General features: G+C 38.9%; 1 protein-coding gene across 1 annotated transcript; it reads right to left on the bottom strand.

The window, feature by feature from the left end:
• Positions 1–2,235: 2,235 nt before the first annotated feature.
• Positions 2,236–15,457, bottom strand: LOC131770570 (stimulated by retinoic acid gene 6 protein-like). Its single transcript, XM_059086289.2, has 20 exons — positions 15,331–15,457; positions 14,540–14,597; positions 14,009–14,094; positions 13,278–13,420; positions 12,529–12,649; positions 11,319–11,367; positions 10,862–11,002; positions 10,442–10,524; positions 9,652–9,713; positions 9,383–9,444; positions 9,104–9,185; positions 8,004–8,079; positions 7,071–7,146; positions 6,638–6,686; positions 6,179–6,287; positions 5,959–6,069; positions 4,618–4,781; positions 3,926–4,042; positions 3,136–3,192; positions 2,236–3,006 (listed from the first exon to the last, which is right to left on the bottom strand). The coding sequence occupies exons 1-20, from the start codon at positions 15,357–15,359 to the stop codon at positions 2,822–2,824; spliced, it is 1,860 nt and encodes a 619-aa protein (XP_058942272.2). The 5' UTR covers positions 15,360–15,457; the 3' UTR covers positions 2,236–2,821.
• Between the last annotated feature and the right edge of the window lie 1,355 nt (positions 15,458–16,812).

The raw sequence follows: 16,812 nt of genomic DNA, 5'->3' as shown, positions 1-16,812 counted from the left end.
CGACAGGCGAGCAAAGCGTGATGCTCTGGGAACAAAAACTTTTAGGAGCCTTTTACATGATATCCGAATGAGTTTTGTACAAGAACGAGTTCATACCGGTTGCCACACAATAACCAGCGTAAAATTTATTGGAAATGAGTCATTTCTGAGTGAGTTTATTGGGGTTTTCATTACAGAACGAAACACTCATTCTGGACAACCTTTTCTACCTGTACAATGTAAACGCGGCACGGCTCTCATATTTGTATGAATCCTCTGTAGGAGCGAGGGAAGCATGGAAAAAGACAGAAAAGGACATAAACACTTGTTTTTACAGGCTAATTGTTGCCACTCCCACACGGATAAGACTTAAGCACCTTTTATGATTTTCTAGCGGTCGTTTTTGAAATTCCAGGCACGCACCCCCGCCCTCTTATGTAAAGGGGTTCCCTGGGGGTGCTAATACGTGCAGCACATTTGACATTTAGCAAGGACAAATTCTGATGTGATTTGGGCGAAGAGAAACATGTTTTGTCAGCGTCTAGTTGCTAGTGCAAAAGGGCCCTTTACCACTGTGTGCATAATTACGCGTCCCCCCAGACGACTGAAAGCCAACAAAGTGTTCAGACATTAGCTCAGAAAACTCCGCCTCTGTCTAAATTTTTGGTAGCCTATTGACCAATTCCCAATCGAAACTGAACTCCGACGTCACGCGTAATTTTGCTCACGGTGGTAGGTAGCCTACTTACCAAAGCCAGATTGTACGCATTTTCCAGACATCTTGAGTATTATCTGTGATAAACGCTTGCCAATTCCCCTATCAGCTTTTGGAATCGACTTAACCCTACCTTTACCACGGCCGGACATTTCTTTTGGCACCCTTCATCTGCTATTGGAACCACGATTCCACCCAACGCCGAGATTTGCTCTGTGTGTCGGGTAATTTGTAAAATCATCGATATCTTTTGGCGTCTCGAAGATGCCGGCACGCGACAAAACAAGATCAACTTCATTTTCTGGATCTGAAAACTTGCAACTCCGCAAGTGACTTGAAATGTCTTTTAAACAATCACGCAAGGGAATGACTTGGTCTTCTCAATAACTAAACCCACAAGTTCCACCAGCGAACGATTTAACTAAATAGCAAATCTCCATGTCAGCGTGTAAGATGAGACACTTATAAAACAGATCAGTTAGGTAAATCAGTATTTGGCTTGTCCATCAAATTGACTACTGTAACCATACTTTGACTTCAGCCGGCAAAGGAATCATTGATGGATCTGGACATTTTAGTTTTCTGAATGCAGTTATTCCTGAAAGTTTTTTCTAGATCTCATGCAAAGAGGAAAAAAAACCATCTCTTCGCATTTCGGAGGTTTATTCATCTTTGAATTTCTGTGTCACGCTTGTCACGCAACTGATAAAATAAGTTAGAGAAGATATATAAACTGGAACTCGAATCTGTCTAGAATGTGGTAGAGCATAATAAACGTGATCATCGAAACAGCTATTAAAATCATAAATGAACAAGGTAAGAGTGTCATATTAGATTTTTTTGCAAATTGTAGTGATTTATGCCAGTTAACGGTGGCGACAAGTAGGCGCACCATGTACATTTCATAGTCGCTATCAAGTAAATTTTGCCGGACTTTGAGTTCGTCTCAAGATAAAACAGCACAAATACACAAGCTTAGGAAATTTTTACAGCAACTTTATAGCCATCCTTTTGTCTTATAAAAGCTTGAAGATCAGTAGATTGTGTCATATCGGTCATTGTTAAAACGGTCTTTGTTTTGATGCTACTTTTCGACATAGGAAAAGTCTGTCGGACAAAAGTATTCACCAAAAAGTATATATTTCTTTGCCAGCTTCAATAACGACAGAGGATTAAGTTTAGATGATAAAACAAAGGACTATGTTAACAGAAATACCGTGGGTCCGTGGGTCTCACAATTCGTTGCATGAGGCCACACAATTCGGGTAATATTCTCGGTGAAAATTTGCATATTTGAGCGGTCGAACGAAAAAAATTATTTCTCGAAAACTAAAATAAATTTTTACAAAAAAACCTACACCACAATTACTAGAACATATCGGGCTACAAAATATGAAAGTAGGAGGGAAAACAAATTTGGGTGACTTGCCGCTGTTTGTTCGATGCATGCTGGCATTAGCTCCTAAGAAAAATCCAAATAAAGGTCCATCTCACCCTTACTTGTCCCCAGACTGCAAAATTATCAACCTCGTAGCCGAGTAGTCGTTTTTATTGCATAAATATAACATAGAACACAACATTAACTGTACTTGTTTCAGCACTGTTAGACCTCATTGTTATTTAATATTAGACTGTCTACCTTAGTCTTAGAGACACAGTCGAACTTTAAAAGTTTCACGATGATAAACTATATCAAGAAAAACAAAAGAAAATGTTCTGTTACATTTTTACATGATAAGCAATTTTTTTCGCGCCGTATTTAACTTGAAGCATAAACCTAACATAGAATATACAGCTGTTTCGAGAGAGGTGGTCGGATAAAAAGCGTAAACATGCACACGACAATGCAACCACTAAAGGTATTGTGGATAGTTTTTGGGTCACGGCACCTAGAACTCAGGATGCAAGGGAAATCTGAGAAACGTCATTGTACGGACGAGGTGCAGAGAGTTTGATTTACTAATTTATTTTCTTTCACTTATTACGAGCGACGGTCGCGTGCAGTTTTGTCCACTTTTTTTCTGATAAACTTTCTCGAAACAGCTATATACCTTACAGCACTTAGCTATTACAATGCCCCTCATTTAATCCTTAAATTATTTATGTGCTATGAGCTAAACGTGAATATTAGACCATAGAATCGACTAAAACTGCAACTGAAGACGTATCGACCTCACTTTGTTCAATAGGTACCGAAAAGGAATGGTGACGATACTGTATTAGCGTGGGATTACGGAGAAGAGTTACAGCCAGAAGCCAGCGATTGACTACCCTCTGTGCCAGGCGTGGGTGGCGGATTTCGCGTTTGAATCCTGTTTCAAAGTACATAAACTGTATTACTGAGGTGCATTTGAGAAAATCCAAACTATATGTAGACTCCCTTAAAAACGGAACTCATGCACTGTCCGGTAAGGCTACGATACATTAATTAAGTGACATACCAGTGACTTGCTTTGGCTCCTCAGCGTTGTTTGGCTGCACAGAAATGCTGGAATTCCCTGTGACGGACAGATTTTTAAGTCAGTTTGTTAAACACAGCTATATTTAGTTGTAGAGGTGCGCGCAATCTGATTGGTCGAGGATTGCGTCATATCTCGCCTTAATCACTTCGTTTCCAAGGAAGTGATAAATGTGAGAGGAAAAAAATGTCAATTGAAAAAAGCACAAAAGATGCTATCATACTGAGTTTGGTGGAACACGGCTTCCAATGGCATTAAATGACACTGTTAAATTTTCTTTCTTATGTACGTAGATACGAGTAATCAACACAGTTGTAACAAAATATGCGAAATGCTTTCTTTCAGTTTAAATAATTTGCAAAGTTATTCGAAAGTACCTGAGCAACTGTACTAAATGTTATTCGCCTCAGGTTCAGTGAACATTGATACGGGAATTATTCAACAGTATTCACTTCGCCTTCGGCAAATAATTGTTAATAAAAGACAGTTCGGGTGAGAAAAATATCGGAATAACAGATAGACGGACAAAAAGAGAGGCAGACTGAATAACTGACACGCTGACACATTTACTTATTGCTTATTGACTGACGGACTGACTGACTGACTGACGGACGGACTGATGGACTGACTGACTGACTGATTGACTGACGAATTGATTCACTTGGTTACTGACCGAGCGACTGATTGTCTGATTAACCAATCCTTCTCGAGTTGATACTCTCAATGTGTTCTTCTGAGATCAGAAGAATTTAATTTCTTAAAAGTTGCTTACGCTTCTCCTCCGAAGTTGTCGCCTTGTTGCTTTCAATGAGCAATTGGCAGAACATTAACACAACAGGGTGTCTGTGGGCTACCAACACATGAAGAAATCCAAGATACGCAACAAAACCTGTTCGTTAAGTTGAAGGGAAAATGGGCGTTAGATAGGGATTCATCTGAAGTCTGCGTTGCTGTTGAGGTCCTTTTAGTTGAGGGATGGCTAAAGTATCTTTACCAATCATAATTTATCACTGGGGTGGAGAAGGGGAAAGAGGATTTTGCAAGTGATCGCATGGCTTTCAGTGGGGGAGGAAGGGGAATCAGTCGTCTCTTACAGAGTTGAAAGGGGGGAACTATAGCAAATTGACTGCCAATGAGGATTAAAGGGGGAATTCATTAGAATACAACGGAGTCTTATTGGGGGTCGGGTAGATTATATTGTGACACAACCAAAATCCTCCGATCCCCTTCCCCCAGGCCAAAAATTATTAACAGTCCCTTACGCTGTGTTCCATTTTTATTCAAATGCTTTGGTAATTTGAGGAAATCAAACGCAGCAAGAAACAAAGTCTGAGAAGCAACAAGCAGTTACCCAATGTTTCAACTTTTTGGCAGAGATACAGCCGTTTGGCAAGCACTGAATGGCAGATGATAGGTACACGGAGGAATTAACTTTCTAAGCATGCGTTTTTTCGGGGAGCTTACCTTTGTCCCATCTCTGAAATCCTGGCATTAAAACAGTTCGGTCGAGACGCGAGAAGAAGAAAAGCCCGAGAATCATAGCTTTAGCTATGCGAAGAAGACCTGACAGGACTCCAACAATGGTGTTGAGGAACACGAACGCATACGACATGATAGAGAACAGTCGTCTGAAAAATGATTCCAAAACGAGAACAAAATAGAACAAAGTGAAACAGAAATAATGAATAGCTGTTTATAGTGAGAGGAACAATGTCGAGTAGAAAACGTGGCCTATTTTCAAGAAGGTAAACATAAAGAAGAGCGTCTAAGTGGGGTTAACCATTAGCGGTTACGTGGCGGAAAAATTAGCTGTTAGGCGTAAAAAAATGTTTTCCACCTACGATCTGTCGTTTCGAAAGTTTTCAAGTAAGTGTCACTCGATAAAGGCCAAGACCGTCACGGAACCTGGAGGCAGCCCCATGTGCTGATTCCCGATAAGCCTCTTAAAAGCAGAATGATCTTCTTCAGAGAAGAGGAGAGGTAAATTATTCGGGTGATTTGCTATAGAGCTGCAGCATTCTAATTGGTTGCACATTATGATAAATTCCGCACAAACAAATTTTTGTGCCAACATCTCGTGCCTTTGGGAAGACGAGCAGCATTTTCTTTAGTTGCAGATGGCAGATGAGACGAACAGCCATATTCTCTATAAAGCGTCAAAGCCACTATCTTGGACAAATTGTGTTGGAAAATTCGCATACACAGCCAATGTTACATAGTGCAAGAATGCAAGCTTTTGTGACATAAATTGGTTCATTTAACGTTGCATGGAGGTAAAGAGGAGTAAGACTCACGAATGGCACACCCACCCTTAACGCCAATGTAATCTCTAAGTAACACATAGACTTCATGTTAACTCGCTTCTGGTCAGTAGTAGCTCACAGCTGACTTTAAGTGCAGGCGTCTCATTAGGGCGATCTAGCGTTATAAGCTCGCGATCGTTCATCCGACCGGCCATTTTGATTTGGAGTTAGAGTGAACGCCACTCCTTATTTTTGACCGTCGACCGCCCCCTTGGTACAAATTTCTTTCTCTTCCCAGCCTTCTGTTGATATTAAAATCAAAGTTGGCGGCCAAGAAAATACTGAGCACTCGCTCGATAAAATTGCCGAGTGGTTCAGTGATTTTCTTACCATAAATTGGCATCTTTTGTGATCTATAACTGAACACAGCCACGTTAACAATCAATGATAAAGCAACGAAATGTGTTTATCATGACGTCATCTGTGTGAAGAACCAGTCAAAGTACGTGCGCAGCTCAGCTTATCACGTTATTAGAAACAGAAGCTGTTTTTTTTAAGTTACCTGTTGTCAATCACGACTGAGAAATTTGGGTATTCTCTGTCACGAAAGACATATCGAGATAGGAACACGCGCTGGAACACTCGTAATATGACAGCCAGCACTATCGATGGTCTGGAAAAAAAAAACAGCCAACAGCTAAACAAACAAAAACGATTTAAATACCTGAGGGAAAACGTAAACAACATATATGACAACCTATTCACATTATCAATCTACTTACACAAGTCCCTTTGCAATTGATAAAATCGAATCGCGTATTATCTTGTAATGAATTGGTAAGCTTAGAATGAGAGAAAGAAGGAAGCCCAAATATGACAACACAACAAAACCTGCAAAGAGAAACGAGCGAAAAATTGAAAAAACAATACTAGAGATCTGAATATCTCACAATTTGCATAACCTGATTAGAAACTACTTTGCACTCTACGAAGCCTTGATTTAACACAAGAGGTGTTTAGAACATACGTGAAAGTTATGCAAACCCTCAACTTATTCCAACTCTTAATTATCTTAGGCAACGTAATAACGAAAAGAAACGTCCTCTTTTGCGTTAATAAAGGATCGCGCCAGATATGTTACTCTGGATGTTCCTGTGTAATTAATATTAAAAATGGATAATTGGAACTACAGCTTTTGCATTGCTTTTAATGCTTTTAAGTTTGAGGAACACCATACATACCGATCACGGAATAGGCGATTTGGTATCCAGTATAACTCAAACTTCTCCCCTTAAAGACAAAATATTCAGTAGTAAGGAAAAATGTACGTGACCTCCTTTAAATCATGATCGTGACCATGACGATGGACGTAGCTGTAACTGTGATCTTGACCGTGACCGTGACCGCAAGCGTGAACGCGAACGTGAAGGTGAAGGTGAAGGTGAAGGTGAACTTGACGCGTTTTGTCTGTTGTCGTCAGTTACATTCAACCATCTTTAGGTTATTCAAGGAGCAAATTCTCAATTTTCTGGAAAAGGCTGAAAGCTTTCAAACCTTTCGAATCATCTTGCCCTCCATGTAAGGTAATGTTTCAACAGATATCAGTGTAGGCAAGTGTTAGTCATTTCCTCTTTAATTTTGATAGGAGTGTTGAAAGCAAATTTATCGCCATACCACAAAAGAGGCCGGTGAGAGGCAAACATTTTGCATTAGGCCTCTATCTCCACGGTAAAGCTGGAGCATGTGGTCCCTAGGAGAAAGAATTACAATAGACGTTGTAACAATCTTTCATTCCGAATTCAAAAGAAAGCCTTAAAACGAGTAAGCGTTGTGTTGCAGGAAAAGACTTGCACAGCAAGAGTAATACCATCTCACGAGCCAACATTGAGCCCGAGTCAAGCTCGAGTAACGAGTCAAGTTCGAGTCAAGGAGCTATAGATCAATGCAGAATTAACCCTCACAAACGGCCATCAAAAAGCTTAAAACTAGGTGCTCTTGTATCCCTCACATCATTTTGACACAGAAATAAAAAAAAAAAAAAAGAGAAAAAAAATCTTAAAGTTAAAAGAAGGGAGTAATTTAAATTGACTCGAACTCGACTCGTGACTCGAACCCGAAATATTATAACTCGCATTGGGAATAAGGGACGTGTCATTTTTGATCACCCGGTGGCGGTGGGGAGGGGAGGAGGGAGAGAAAGGGGGGTGGTCAGAGGGTTTTTTTCCACAAACACGTATTGAGGTCGTTCTCAATAAAATATATGAGTTACCTTAGCTTTAGAGCTTTAACCATAAAGAATTACGAATTTTGAAAGAAATACTGACAAGCGATCGAGATCGGACAGTGTCTTAATAGAAATTTAGCAGTGGACATTCCATGTGGTGACTCTCCTTGTTCACTGTTTCCACGAGGAAAATCAGAGGACCCAGAGGAAAACAACCTTCAAAGCATTTAACACCGGATCCGGTAAAAGAACCCGGGTCGAAGCGGAGGGAGACGGGCGCTTTCACTCAGTACTGTGCCATCCCTGATCCCTCACAAAACTCAAGTGTCCTGTTGAACATTAATGCTCCACACTAACACGTCTAGGAAACTAGTCATAGATACCTGTGGCACTTCATGAAATGAAGTGTTGTTATGACATAAATCAGAGCTGCGAAAATGTACGATCCGTAAAGACAACCTAAAATCAATGTAAGAAATATATAAATCTAGCCAACAAAAGATAGAAAACAGACCTAAACCGTTCCAAACAAGCAACTGGTAATAAAACAGCGGAATAGGGAACAGCGCATTTCTAAACAGTGCGATTAAAGCGGCGGTGGAGCGAAAACAACCAGAGGAATTTGGTTGGTTCACGTAACGATCCCGAGCCAAACCTTCCTCGATTTCACTCGTCTGTAACTATTGCGTCGTTTACAATCGTTTCATTAACTGAGCGCCTAGAACAGGCTAAAATAACCCGTAATACTGGAGCTGACCTTCTCGATACGACGTCGGAATGGAATTCTCCTCACTATATGGAAAGAGGTCTCTATGTGCACGATAAAGGCTTTTTGCATGAGCGACCTTCTCTCGCTGAAGTTTCAAGTTCATAATCATCTCAGCACGATTTAGAACGATTTACCCTCTGCAATATAGCAAAATTTTCTGAGGAGATCTTCGACTCCTTACAAGGTCTTTTTTTGGTGAGGTGTTCTGATAGTAATGTTCACAGGAGTAACAGTTTCTAAGAAATGGCGCAGAAATTACAGCCTATCAGAGTGCAGTTATCCCATTTGACATATGACAATAAACAATGATAATATGACTAATTTTTATGAAGCAGTTTCCGTGGATCATAATATGTTTAGTCGTTTTCGGAAAAGTTTTGATTAATTGACTGATGGACTAAGTGACGAAAAGACTGATCAAATATATTAAAGTTCACATGGCAACCAGGTGGGCAATCAGACATGGTTTGATGCTACTCTGGTTTAAAGATTTTATGAATTTAACCGAGAAGGGTCTATGAATTGTAGGCTTTATCAATTCCTAGGGTCTATGAACTTCTCGCTTACATTCATTAAATCTTTAAACCAGAGTAGCATCAAACCATGTCAGACTGATGAAAGATTGTCCGCCTCACATGGTCAAGTCCATCAAGGCTTTGACCTTGAAAGATTTTAGGAACCAGGTAAATTACTGTTTTACTACTTATACATCACCCCTTAGAGTAGGAAAACTCCAACCGAAACTCCTAAAAGTGCCCATAACATCTTCAAACCTCGTCAGCGAAAACACTAACACCTACATACAACAAAGAGAAATAGAATATATAGGAATCATTTTATGGCAAATAATTTTTTATAGATAATAAGTAATTAATATACACACTCGTGTCTGTTATAAAACTTGAATCCTTGCCAAAGACAAATCAAAATGCAGAGAATAACTCCAATTCCATATCGATAGACAAGGCATCTTCTGATACACTGAGTACTTACTTCAAAGATAACTATCCCGACGAGAAACACTGTTGATATCAACTGAGTAGAGAACTTGAAATCTGAAATCATACAAGTTGTCCATGTCATGAGTCCAATCTCTAAGTCTAGTTTTAAGCTCGTTATTAAAAAAAAATAATGAAATAAATAAACAAAATGATAAATGAATCAGGGCCTATATGTGATTGAAAATCATGAAGCAAAAACCAATAGATCGACCGAAAATACAAACGTTAATTGTTTATGTTATAATGGAATACCATACACACCTTGTCTTGGTGTATAAAAAAAGTAGAAGACCTTCCAATACCACTCTGTCTTGTCCGGGTATCTGAAAAAATTCCGAAGACGACACTGCTGGCAATAACAATAACTCTTATTCTGATCTATAGCTCACCATGACGAGAAGGAAAAGGACGAGGACGGGGACTTGGAGGATAAGGGCAAGAGCTAAGGCTAAAGTCGGGTCAGGTCAAGTGCAAAGCCAAAGACACTAGGACAAGGACAAACCAAGGAGTAGGAGAAGGACTTGGACAAGGACATGGACATGGACAAAACGAGGACGAGGACGAGGACGAGGACGAGGACAAGGACAAGGTCAAGGTCAAGGACAAAGACAAGGACAAAGACAAAGACAAAGACAAAGACAAAGACAAAGACAAGGACAAAGACAAGGACAAGGACAAGGAAAAGGAGAAGGAGAAAGACAAGAACAAAGACAAGGACTAAGACAAAGACGAGGATGAGGATGGGAAAAAAGACAAAAAAAATGAGCACAAACACAAACACAAGGACAAGGACAAGGAAAGGAAAAAAGACAAAATAGAAGCACAAACACAAGGACAAGGACAAGAGCAAGGACAAAGACAAGGACAAAGCCCAGGACAAAGACAAGGTCAAGGACAAGGACAAGGACAAAACATAGAGGACAAGGACTAAGGCAAAACAAATCAAGACAAGGACAATGAAAGATAATGAAATTTAACTGTTTTTTAGTCGTACACTAAACAAGAGCTTGTTTAGAGGACCAACTTCTAGAGCTTTAAAAAGATATCTTACATTGGAAGTTTTTGCCCTAAAATGAACTTCACGTGAACAACGTCAGCATCATGAGCCAATGAGCGGGAGCAGGAGTCCTTTCCCTAGAGAAAAAGATTTGAGGGACGGTTACCAATACATTCAATCCTTTAAATTTGTACCTTCCTGTTGCCATTTTCTCCTGTTTGTTTGTAAAGTCTTGAATACTCCCAGATCTCATGATATTTTGTAATTTTCTTTTTTATTTCGACTTTAAAGCGTCATTGAAACCTTGCTCCACACCCTCCTCTGAATTTTATGATGTTATTATTGCCTCGCCGTGCTTAACTAAACAGGGAATGATCTAAAAACTCCAGCCAGTCGAAGACACAGGCAAAAATTACACACTTCTGTACTTGCTGTAAAGGGAGGAAAACATACATGTATGCAACTCTAACTTACAGATGACTCTGTAGAAGATACAGACCACATCTGTCTAACTCGTCGAACAATAAGGAAAGCAAATCGCGCTGTTATAAAGATAAGGCACAGTGTTGTAGGCAGGTTAGAAATAAGAAACATTATTCCATCGGATCCTTTTTTCTAAAAGGAAAAGAAATACATTAGTAAGTAAAGACATAAAGGCCATAATTTTGTTCCATGACAAATTAAAATCTAATTTATAGCCAACTGCAATAATGGCACCCGGGGAGTGCTCTCTAGCCCTTTCTACATAAAACAAATATATAGGAAAATTTAATAAAGGAGTTACATTAGTATTTTGGATGACTTAACTCTTTCTCTGTATTCCTTCCCTTAGGTTTTAGTCGTTCATAAAAACACAGCAAGCAGCTTTATCTGCGTGATCATAAAGAAACACAAGTAGTTCATGCTTGTTGATGCATTCCAAAACTAATACCTTATACGCGACGTGGCAACGTATCTGTGTAGCAAGTTGAAAAGAAAACCTGAAAGAAACCATGAAAGTCAATTAGTTGCCTATCATCTGGCCTATATAGCGCGCACACGTCCTACGTAATTCCAAAAAAGCTACCATGGTAAAAATCTTTATGTACGCACAGCCGTGCATCCATAACATGACGTTTGCAGTTTCACTTGGGCTAAAAGTTCTCGTCGATCGAGCTTAGCCGCGAGCTTTCAAAACTTTCAAGATTTTTTCCGTTTTATCGCAATAGACATGGACCTTTTCCAGCTCAAGATGAAAAGAAAATATGCTAAACAAACTCGCGTCGCATTACAATGAGCATGTAGCTCTTTCAAGCGACGAAATTAGTGTTCGAGTTGACGATACTTCATTCCCACACGCGATGCGAGTTATGGCCGAAAACAAAACTGAGTTTCCTCACCTCAGCTGAGGCTTTATGGCGTTAGGCACTCTTCATTAGAATGGTAAATATTATTTTGAAGTGTTGATATGTTCCAAAAGTGTGGTTCAATAGCAGATTGTGTTTTGAAACCATACAATTTTCAGCATTTTCAACACAAAGCTACGCAACCTGCTGGTCGCACATTTTAGTAAACAACAACTCAAGCGCGTAAATCTACCACGCTGGTCTTGTAAATCCAAGAAATTTGAAGTTTTTTCGTACGTTTTTCTAACGGTTCATATCATTTTTCGGTGCTGACATTTACTAAAACTATTTTCGAATAGAAGATTTTGATTTTCAAACCATACAATAAAAAATTTCAAAACTTTTACTCGAGAAGCTAGACTTGGTTTCGGCTGCGCCTCGAGCAACTCTTACGCATCTCCCGTGCTCTGCAAATTTCCAGCGTGCACCTATAATTCGATATATGTACGCTAAGCATAGTACTCAGCGTGTTTACTGTAAAGAAACTTGCATCACCTTCGAGGAGTTCCGATTTTTTTTAGCCCCAAACCCAAAATGAACGTTCATATCCCATGCAATCGCAGGTTTTCAACTCACTGATGTAATTGAGAACTAATGTCAAAAGCGTTTTTGAAGTTTCAAGTAAAACACCCAGCATTAAAAAAAAAAAATTGAGATGACCGGAATTTCTACACCGTCCTACCGATGTAGATGAAATCTGACATCACTAACTAGTGTAAAAAATCTCATAATATAAGACAATACTCATATACACACCTCAACACACCATAAAGAAAGCCAAGGATAGAACCAACGAACTTGTATTCAGTTGTGAGGCAGACAAAATATGGATAGAATAGTATTGTACAAAGGAGGACAGCCAAAAAAACGTCAATAACTGAGTAAATAGAAAGAAAGAAATGCTCGAAGTTTTAATCAAGGATTCTTGGACCTCAAATACTTCTTCAATTACCATAAAGGAACTCTTTAAATTCTAGGTTTTTGTAATTACTTTGTCGTTTCTCTAAAATACTTTTGGTTCAGTCTCCTAGCTTTGGTTGTCTCCTTGCAGAGGTTATTTTTGTGTGGGTGTGTTCTTGTCTACTTGTTTCGTTTTTGCTATCAATTTTCATTCAATTCATGTTTGGCTAACTTGTTTAAATTTTGGTTTTGTTTGTTTTCCAAGCCTTATTTTGCCTCTATATAATGATTTCGTTTTGAATTTTGGGATGTTATTTCAGGTTTAAATGAAACATTTAGTAATATTGCCATGCGCTTGTTGTGATGATAGTGCTGTACTTTGGAGACCACAAGGGTTTAGCTTGTTATTACAGAGCAATTTAATGGAACCTGGATTAGACATTCATCGTGCATAATGCGCATGACAGAGAGATTTCTGAGGGTATATGCTTTACATGTGTCACTGTACTTTTTATTTCAAAGCTTTTCCTGGGAAAGGCTCCGTGATGATTCTTACTGCCAACACCGCTAAGAAATTCGATCATAATAGCGTTAGAGTTACCTACTTTTTACCCAGGGAGATTCAGATGGGACAACCGAGATACCGCCTTTTCCAACTATTGCCATGGCCATAAGAGTGCTACCTGTGGCTCCAAACGTAACAGCAATAGTCCACCTGTTACTGAGACCACCAAGAAAATTCATCGGTCTAAAGAAGAATGATACAGATATGTTGTCACTATGGAAAATTGTACTGCTGCTTGATCAGAAGCCACATAACCAGCAACTTGCTGATAAATTGCACCACTACCCTTTTTTTTGTTTTTTAAAATCCTGGTTGGTGTTACACTTTCCTGCAGACCAAGCATAATTTTGGCCACAGGACCAGAGTGGAAGTTAGTCAGTCATCAGTTAAAACAACTTACCACACCTATGCTTGAAATTTGGAGTCAAACACACTTTTACATGTGATAAACAAGCTTTTGAGACACACTTTCAGCTTTGAACCTTTGGCTTTTGAATGTTGGGGGTAAAATATACTTAAATTGTGGCGTCCATCTCGATTTGAATTGTATTGCAACGTGAAGACTCTTATAACATACGGGACCAATTGTAACGCAAAGCGAGACGGGTTCCAATGGAGCAAGGTTTTTATCTGGTCGCGTGCGCATGCGTGTGAGTGTTTGTGTGGATGGGAGCGTGCGTGCGTGTGTATGGGCGCCAAATCGCTCAAATTCTAGATTTTCTGTCAAATAATTATAAAAAAAACATCTGTTTTCATACTCGGACAACATACATCAATAGTCCAGGGCGCCCATCCCATAGCTCCAATTTAAGCTTGGTGCGTCGCTTCAGGAATGAAAAAACTAAAATAATAACCAACTGAAAAGAAAAACAGAAAGAAACATTAAATGATTCTTTAAAATGAATCTTATCTCATGAATTACACAAACAACACCGAATGAGGAGAAAAACTGATTCCCAATGCCTATTGTACAACCACTTATTGCACACAGGCTAGCGACCTTTCATTACCAGTTTTATCACTATTATTTTCCAACAGGCATAACGTAGAACTCTTAAATTATTTAATTTTCTTCTTCTATTCGAACTTTAACAAATAATGGCTCCTTTCCAAATCCATGTCCACACGGTGAAGAGCAAGGAAAAAAGGAAATCCGCTATCGCTACTGTTTACGTCGTCGTCATAATTATCATCATCATCATTTTTATCATAATCTTCACCCTCCTCGTCATTATTGTTGTCGTTATCATTATTTCTGTTATCATCACCCAACAAAATATACGAAATTAAACGAGCACTCACTGCAGGAGCAAGACATCCAAAATGAAATTGTCTTAGCTGGTTGAGAGCCTTCAAACAGCTACATTAAGAGAAAAAAGAAATTTAGTAGCGCATGAATCTATAACTTTCATTACGTATCATCTCATGAATGTAGTATAATAAAAGGCTCTATACACCGAATTCATAAATGGCGCCCGAAAGGCCACTCAACGATAGGGAGACTTTATATCGAGATGCTTTTTACGTTACTTCAAACCCAAAATATTGGCGTTCTTTTGTTTATTGTCATTTATGAAAGTTGTGGAGTTTTGAAACCTCGTAAGAAGTCTTTCCTTGTGGATAAGAATTCAGACATGCCAACACATTGCTGTGTTCCTCTGTGTACGAAGATTTATCGAGACAAAGTAACTGGTGCCAAAATATCTTACTTCCGATTTCCAACGGAAGAAAAAAGGGACTTGGGCTAGGCCAAGGTTTGCTCGAGGTATTGTAAGGCTGAAGATTTCAAGACTACTTTAACACACGTGGTGTCTTTAAAACTAGAAGTGCCTTTAATTTTTGCGTGGAAACGAAGTTCTCCACGAAAACAAACTCCGTCTACTCTTCATTTAACAAATAGGAAACAAATTTTGATTGAGAAGTTACAGGAAGGAAATCTGGAAACTGTAGGAACTTCTATCGTAATTTCAAGTGCGAGAAGCTTTGCTTTAAAGCATTTGCCGCCATGTCAGGTCACCTCAACGAGATGAACACGTATGCATTCGATAAATGGGACAAATTAACAACTTGTTACAACTCTTTCTATCACTTACTCATCCTCATTTGTCGCATTTAAAGCCATTATGACTGCGTCTCTAAACTCGATAGGTTTCTACTTCACTGATTAAAACTTCCTGTCTGCTGACGCTAAAGATTAACTCGCCTCTCCTTTGCTGTTTCAGTCTATCCGTGGGGAGTGGGTATAAAATCTGCTTACGTACGTCATGTATGGGGAATTATCAAGGACATTACTGTATGTATGTAAAGTATATTACAAAATATGAATTGAGCAGATAATAATTCCCCATACATGACCAACCAAGGTAAATCTGTTGGTAAACCGCTGGCTGTTAACGTGGTAGGGAAATAATTCGAAATAGAGGCTACAAAAGCGACTGGATTGACTTTTGGACGAAGACGATCTGCCTGTTGCTTTTCTTCGTGTTTCCCACGTGGATTCCGAAACTTCAATGAAAAGGTTGGTGTGATAGTAGAAATGGAGAACATCAGCAGTTGTCTTAACTATGTTGAGCTACTCTCCACTAATAACAGGATATTCTTTTCGAAGAGATAGCAGTAACTTGTCAGCAAATCCTACCCAGTCACCGCATATCTGCTTCATCCGTGTGCAGTTTCACTATCCCGTAAAAACTGACACTCACAGAAGATGTAGGGTACACATACAACTAATGGAAAAAATCATTAAGTGTGGAGTTTGCCAAGTGCAAATGTGTCCAGCACCTTGCTTCCTGCGATATTACATGTTGAAAGAATATCTCTTTGATGATCCTGACAGAAATAATCCTGCTAAGAGCTGTTATTTAATTCAGTAACCTCTGCTGTAGCTGCATAAAATGTTGGTGTCTTTAAGCCAACCATCCATGATCTTAGCAACTCTAGCTGCTGAAATACGAAATTTTTCGAGCATTTTTCCTGGGCTGCAAAAGTTTGATTTAAAGGAAGACAAACTAGAACTAGAATATCTTAATAAAAACTTGATGACAAAGAGAGACTAAGGATTCAACCATGAAGACATTTTGTAGAAGACTTGGGATAATACCTGAATTTCATTTGTACATCACAGAAATGAATTCCAAATATCAATCAAGTTTTCTCAGTCTTAAGTTTAAAAATTGAGTTGATGTTGTTATTGGCTCTATTAAATAGGTTGAAAAGTTTTAGATGGTATTTTCTCATGTTTGGAAATAATTGAATTTACTGGAAGGTGGAGTTGTTGCAACATGTTAAAATGAAACAACATTAAACTTTATTGATATGTAAAAAGTTTTCATTTGACTTTATACTAGCAAGTCTTTGTATTATATTTCAACCCAACCATTTTCCACAACTTGTAAACACCATTACAAATTAATTAGTAAAAGAACTAGAAAATCTGTGGTACTATATACACCATATTTGAAATGCCACGTCCATAATAAGCTAACAGGATCGAGGAGGGTGTATGTGGGAATTGGCTCTCTTGTCTGTATCATTAATTTGCTAATCGCTCCTGTTGCCAATGTTTTGATGAGGTT

The sequence above is a fragment of the Pocillopora verrucosa genome, chromosome 5, assembly GCF_036669915.1.
Source record: "Pocillopora verrucosa isolate sample1 chromosome 5, ASM3666991v2, whole genome shotgun sequence".
NCBI lineage: Eukaryota > Metazoa > Cnidaria > Anthozoa > Scleractinia > Pocilloporidae > Pocillopora > Pocillopora verrucosa.
This window is presented reverse-complemented; position numbering and strand designations above follow the sequence as displayed.

What these genes read in the sequence shown, in the direction of transcription:
- LOC131770570 (XM_059086289.2), bottom strand. Translation starts at nt 15,359, where the DNA reads ATGGCTTTAAATGCGACAAATGAGGATGA. An exon ending in TTGGATGTCTTGCTCCTGCA is followed by an intron (nt 14,095 to 14,539) that starts GTGAGTGCTCGT and finishes TTTTCTTTTCAG; the next exon opens with TTGGTTATTATTTTAGTTTT. An exon ending in TTTTTATACACCAAGACAAG is followed by an intron (nt 9,445 to 9,651) that starts GTGTGTATGGTA and finishes GTATGATTTCAG; the next exon opens with ATTTCAAGTTCTCTACTCAG.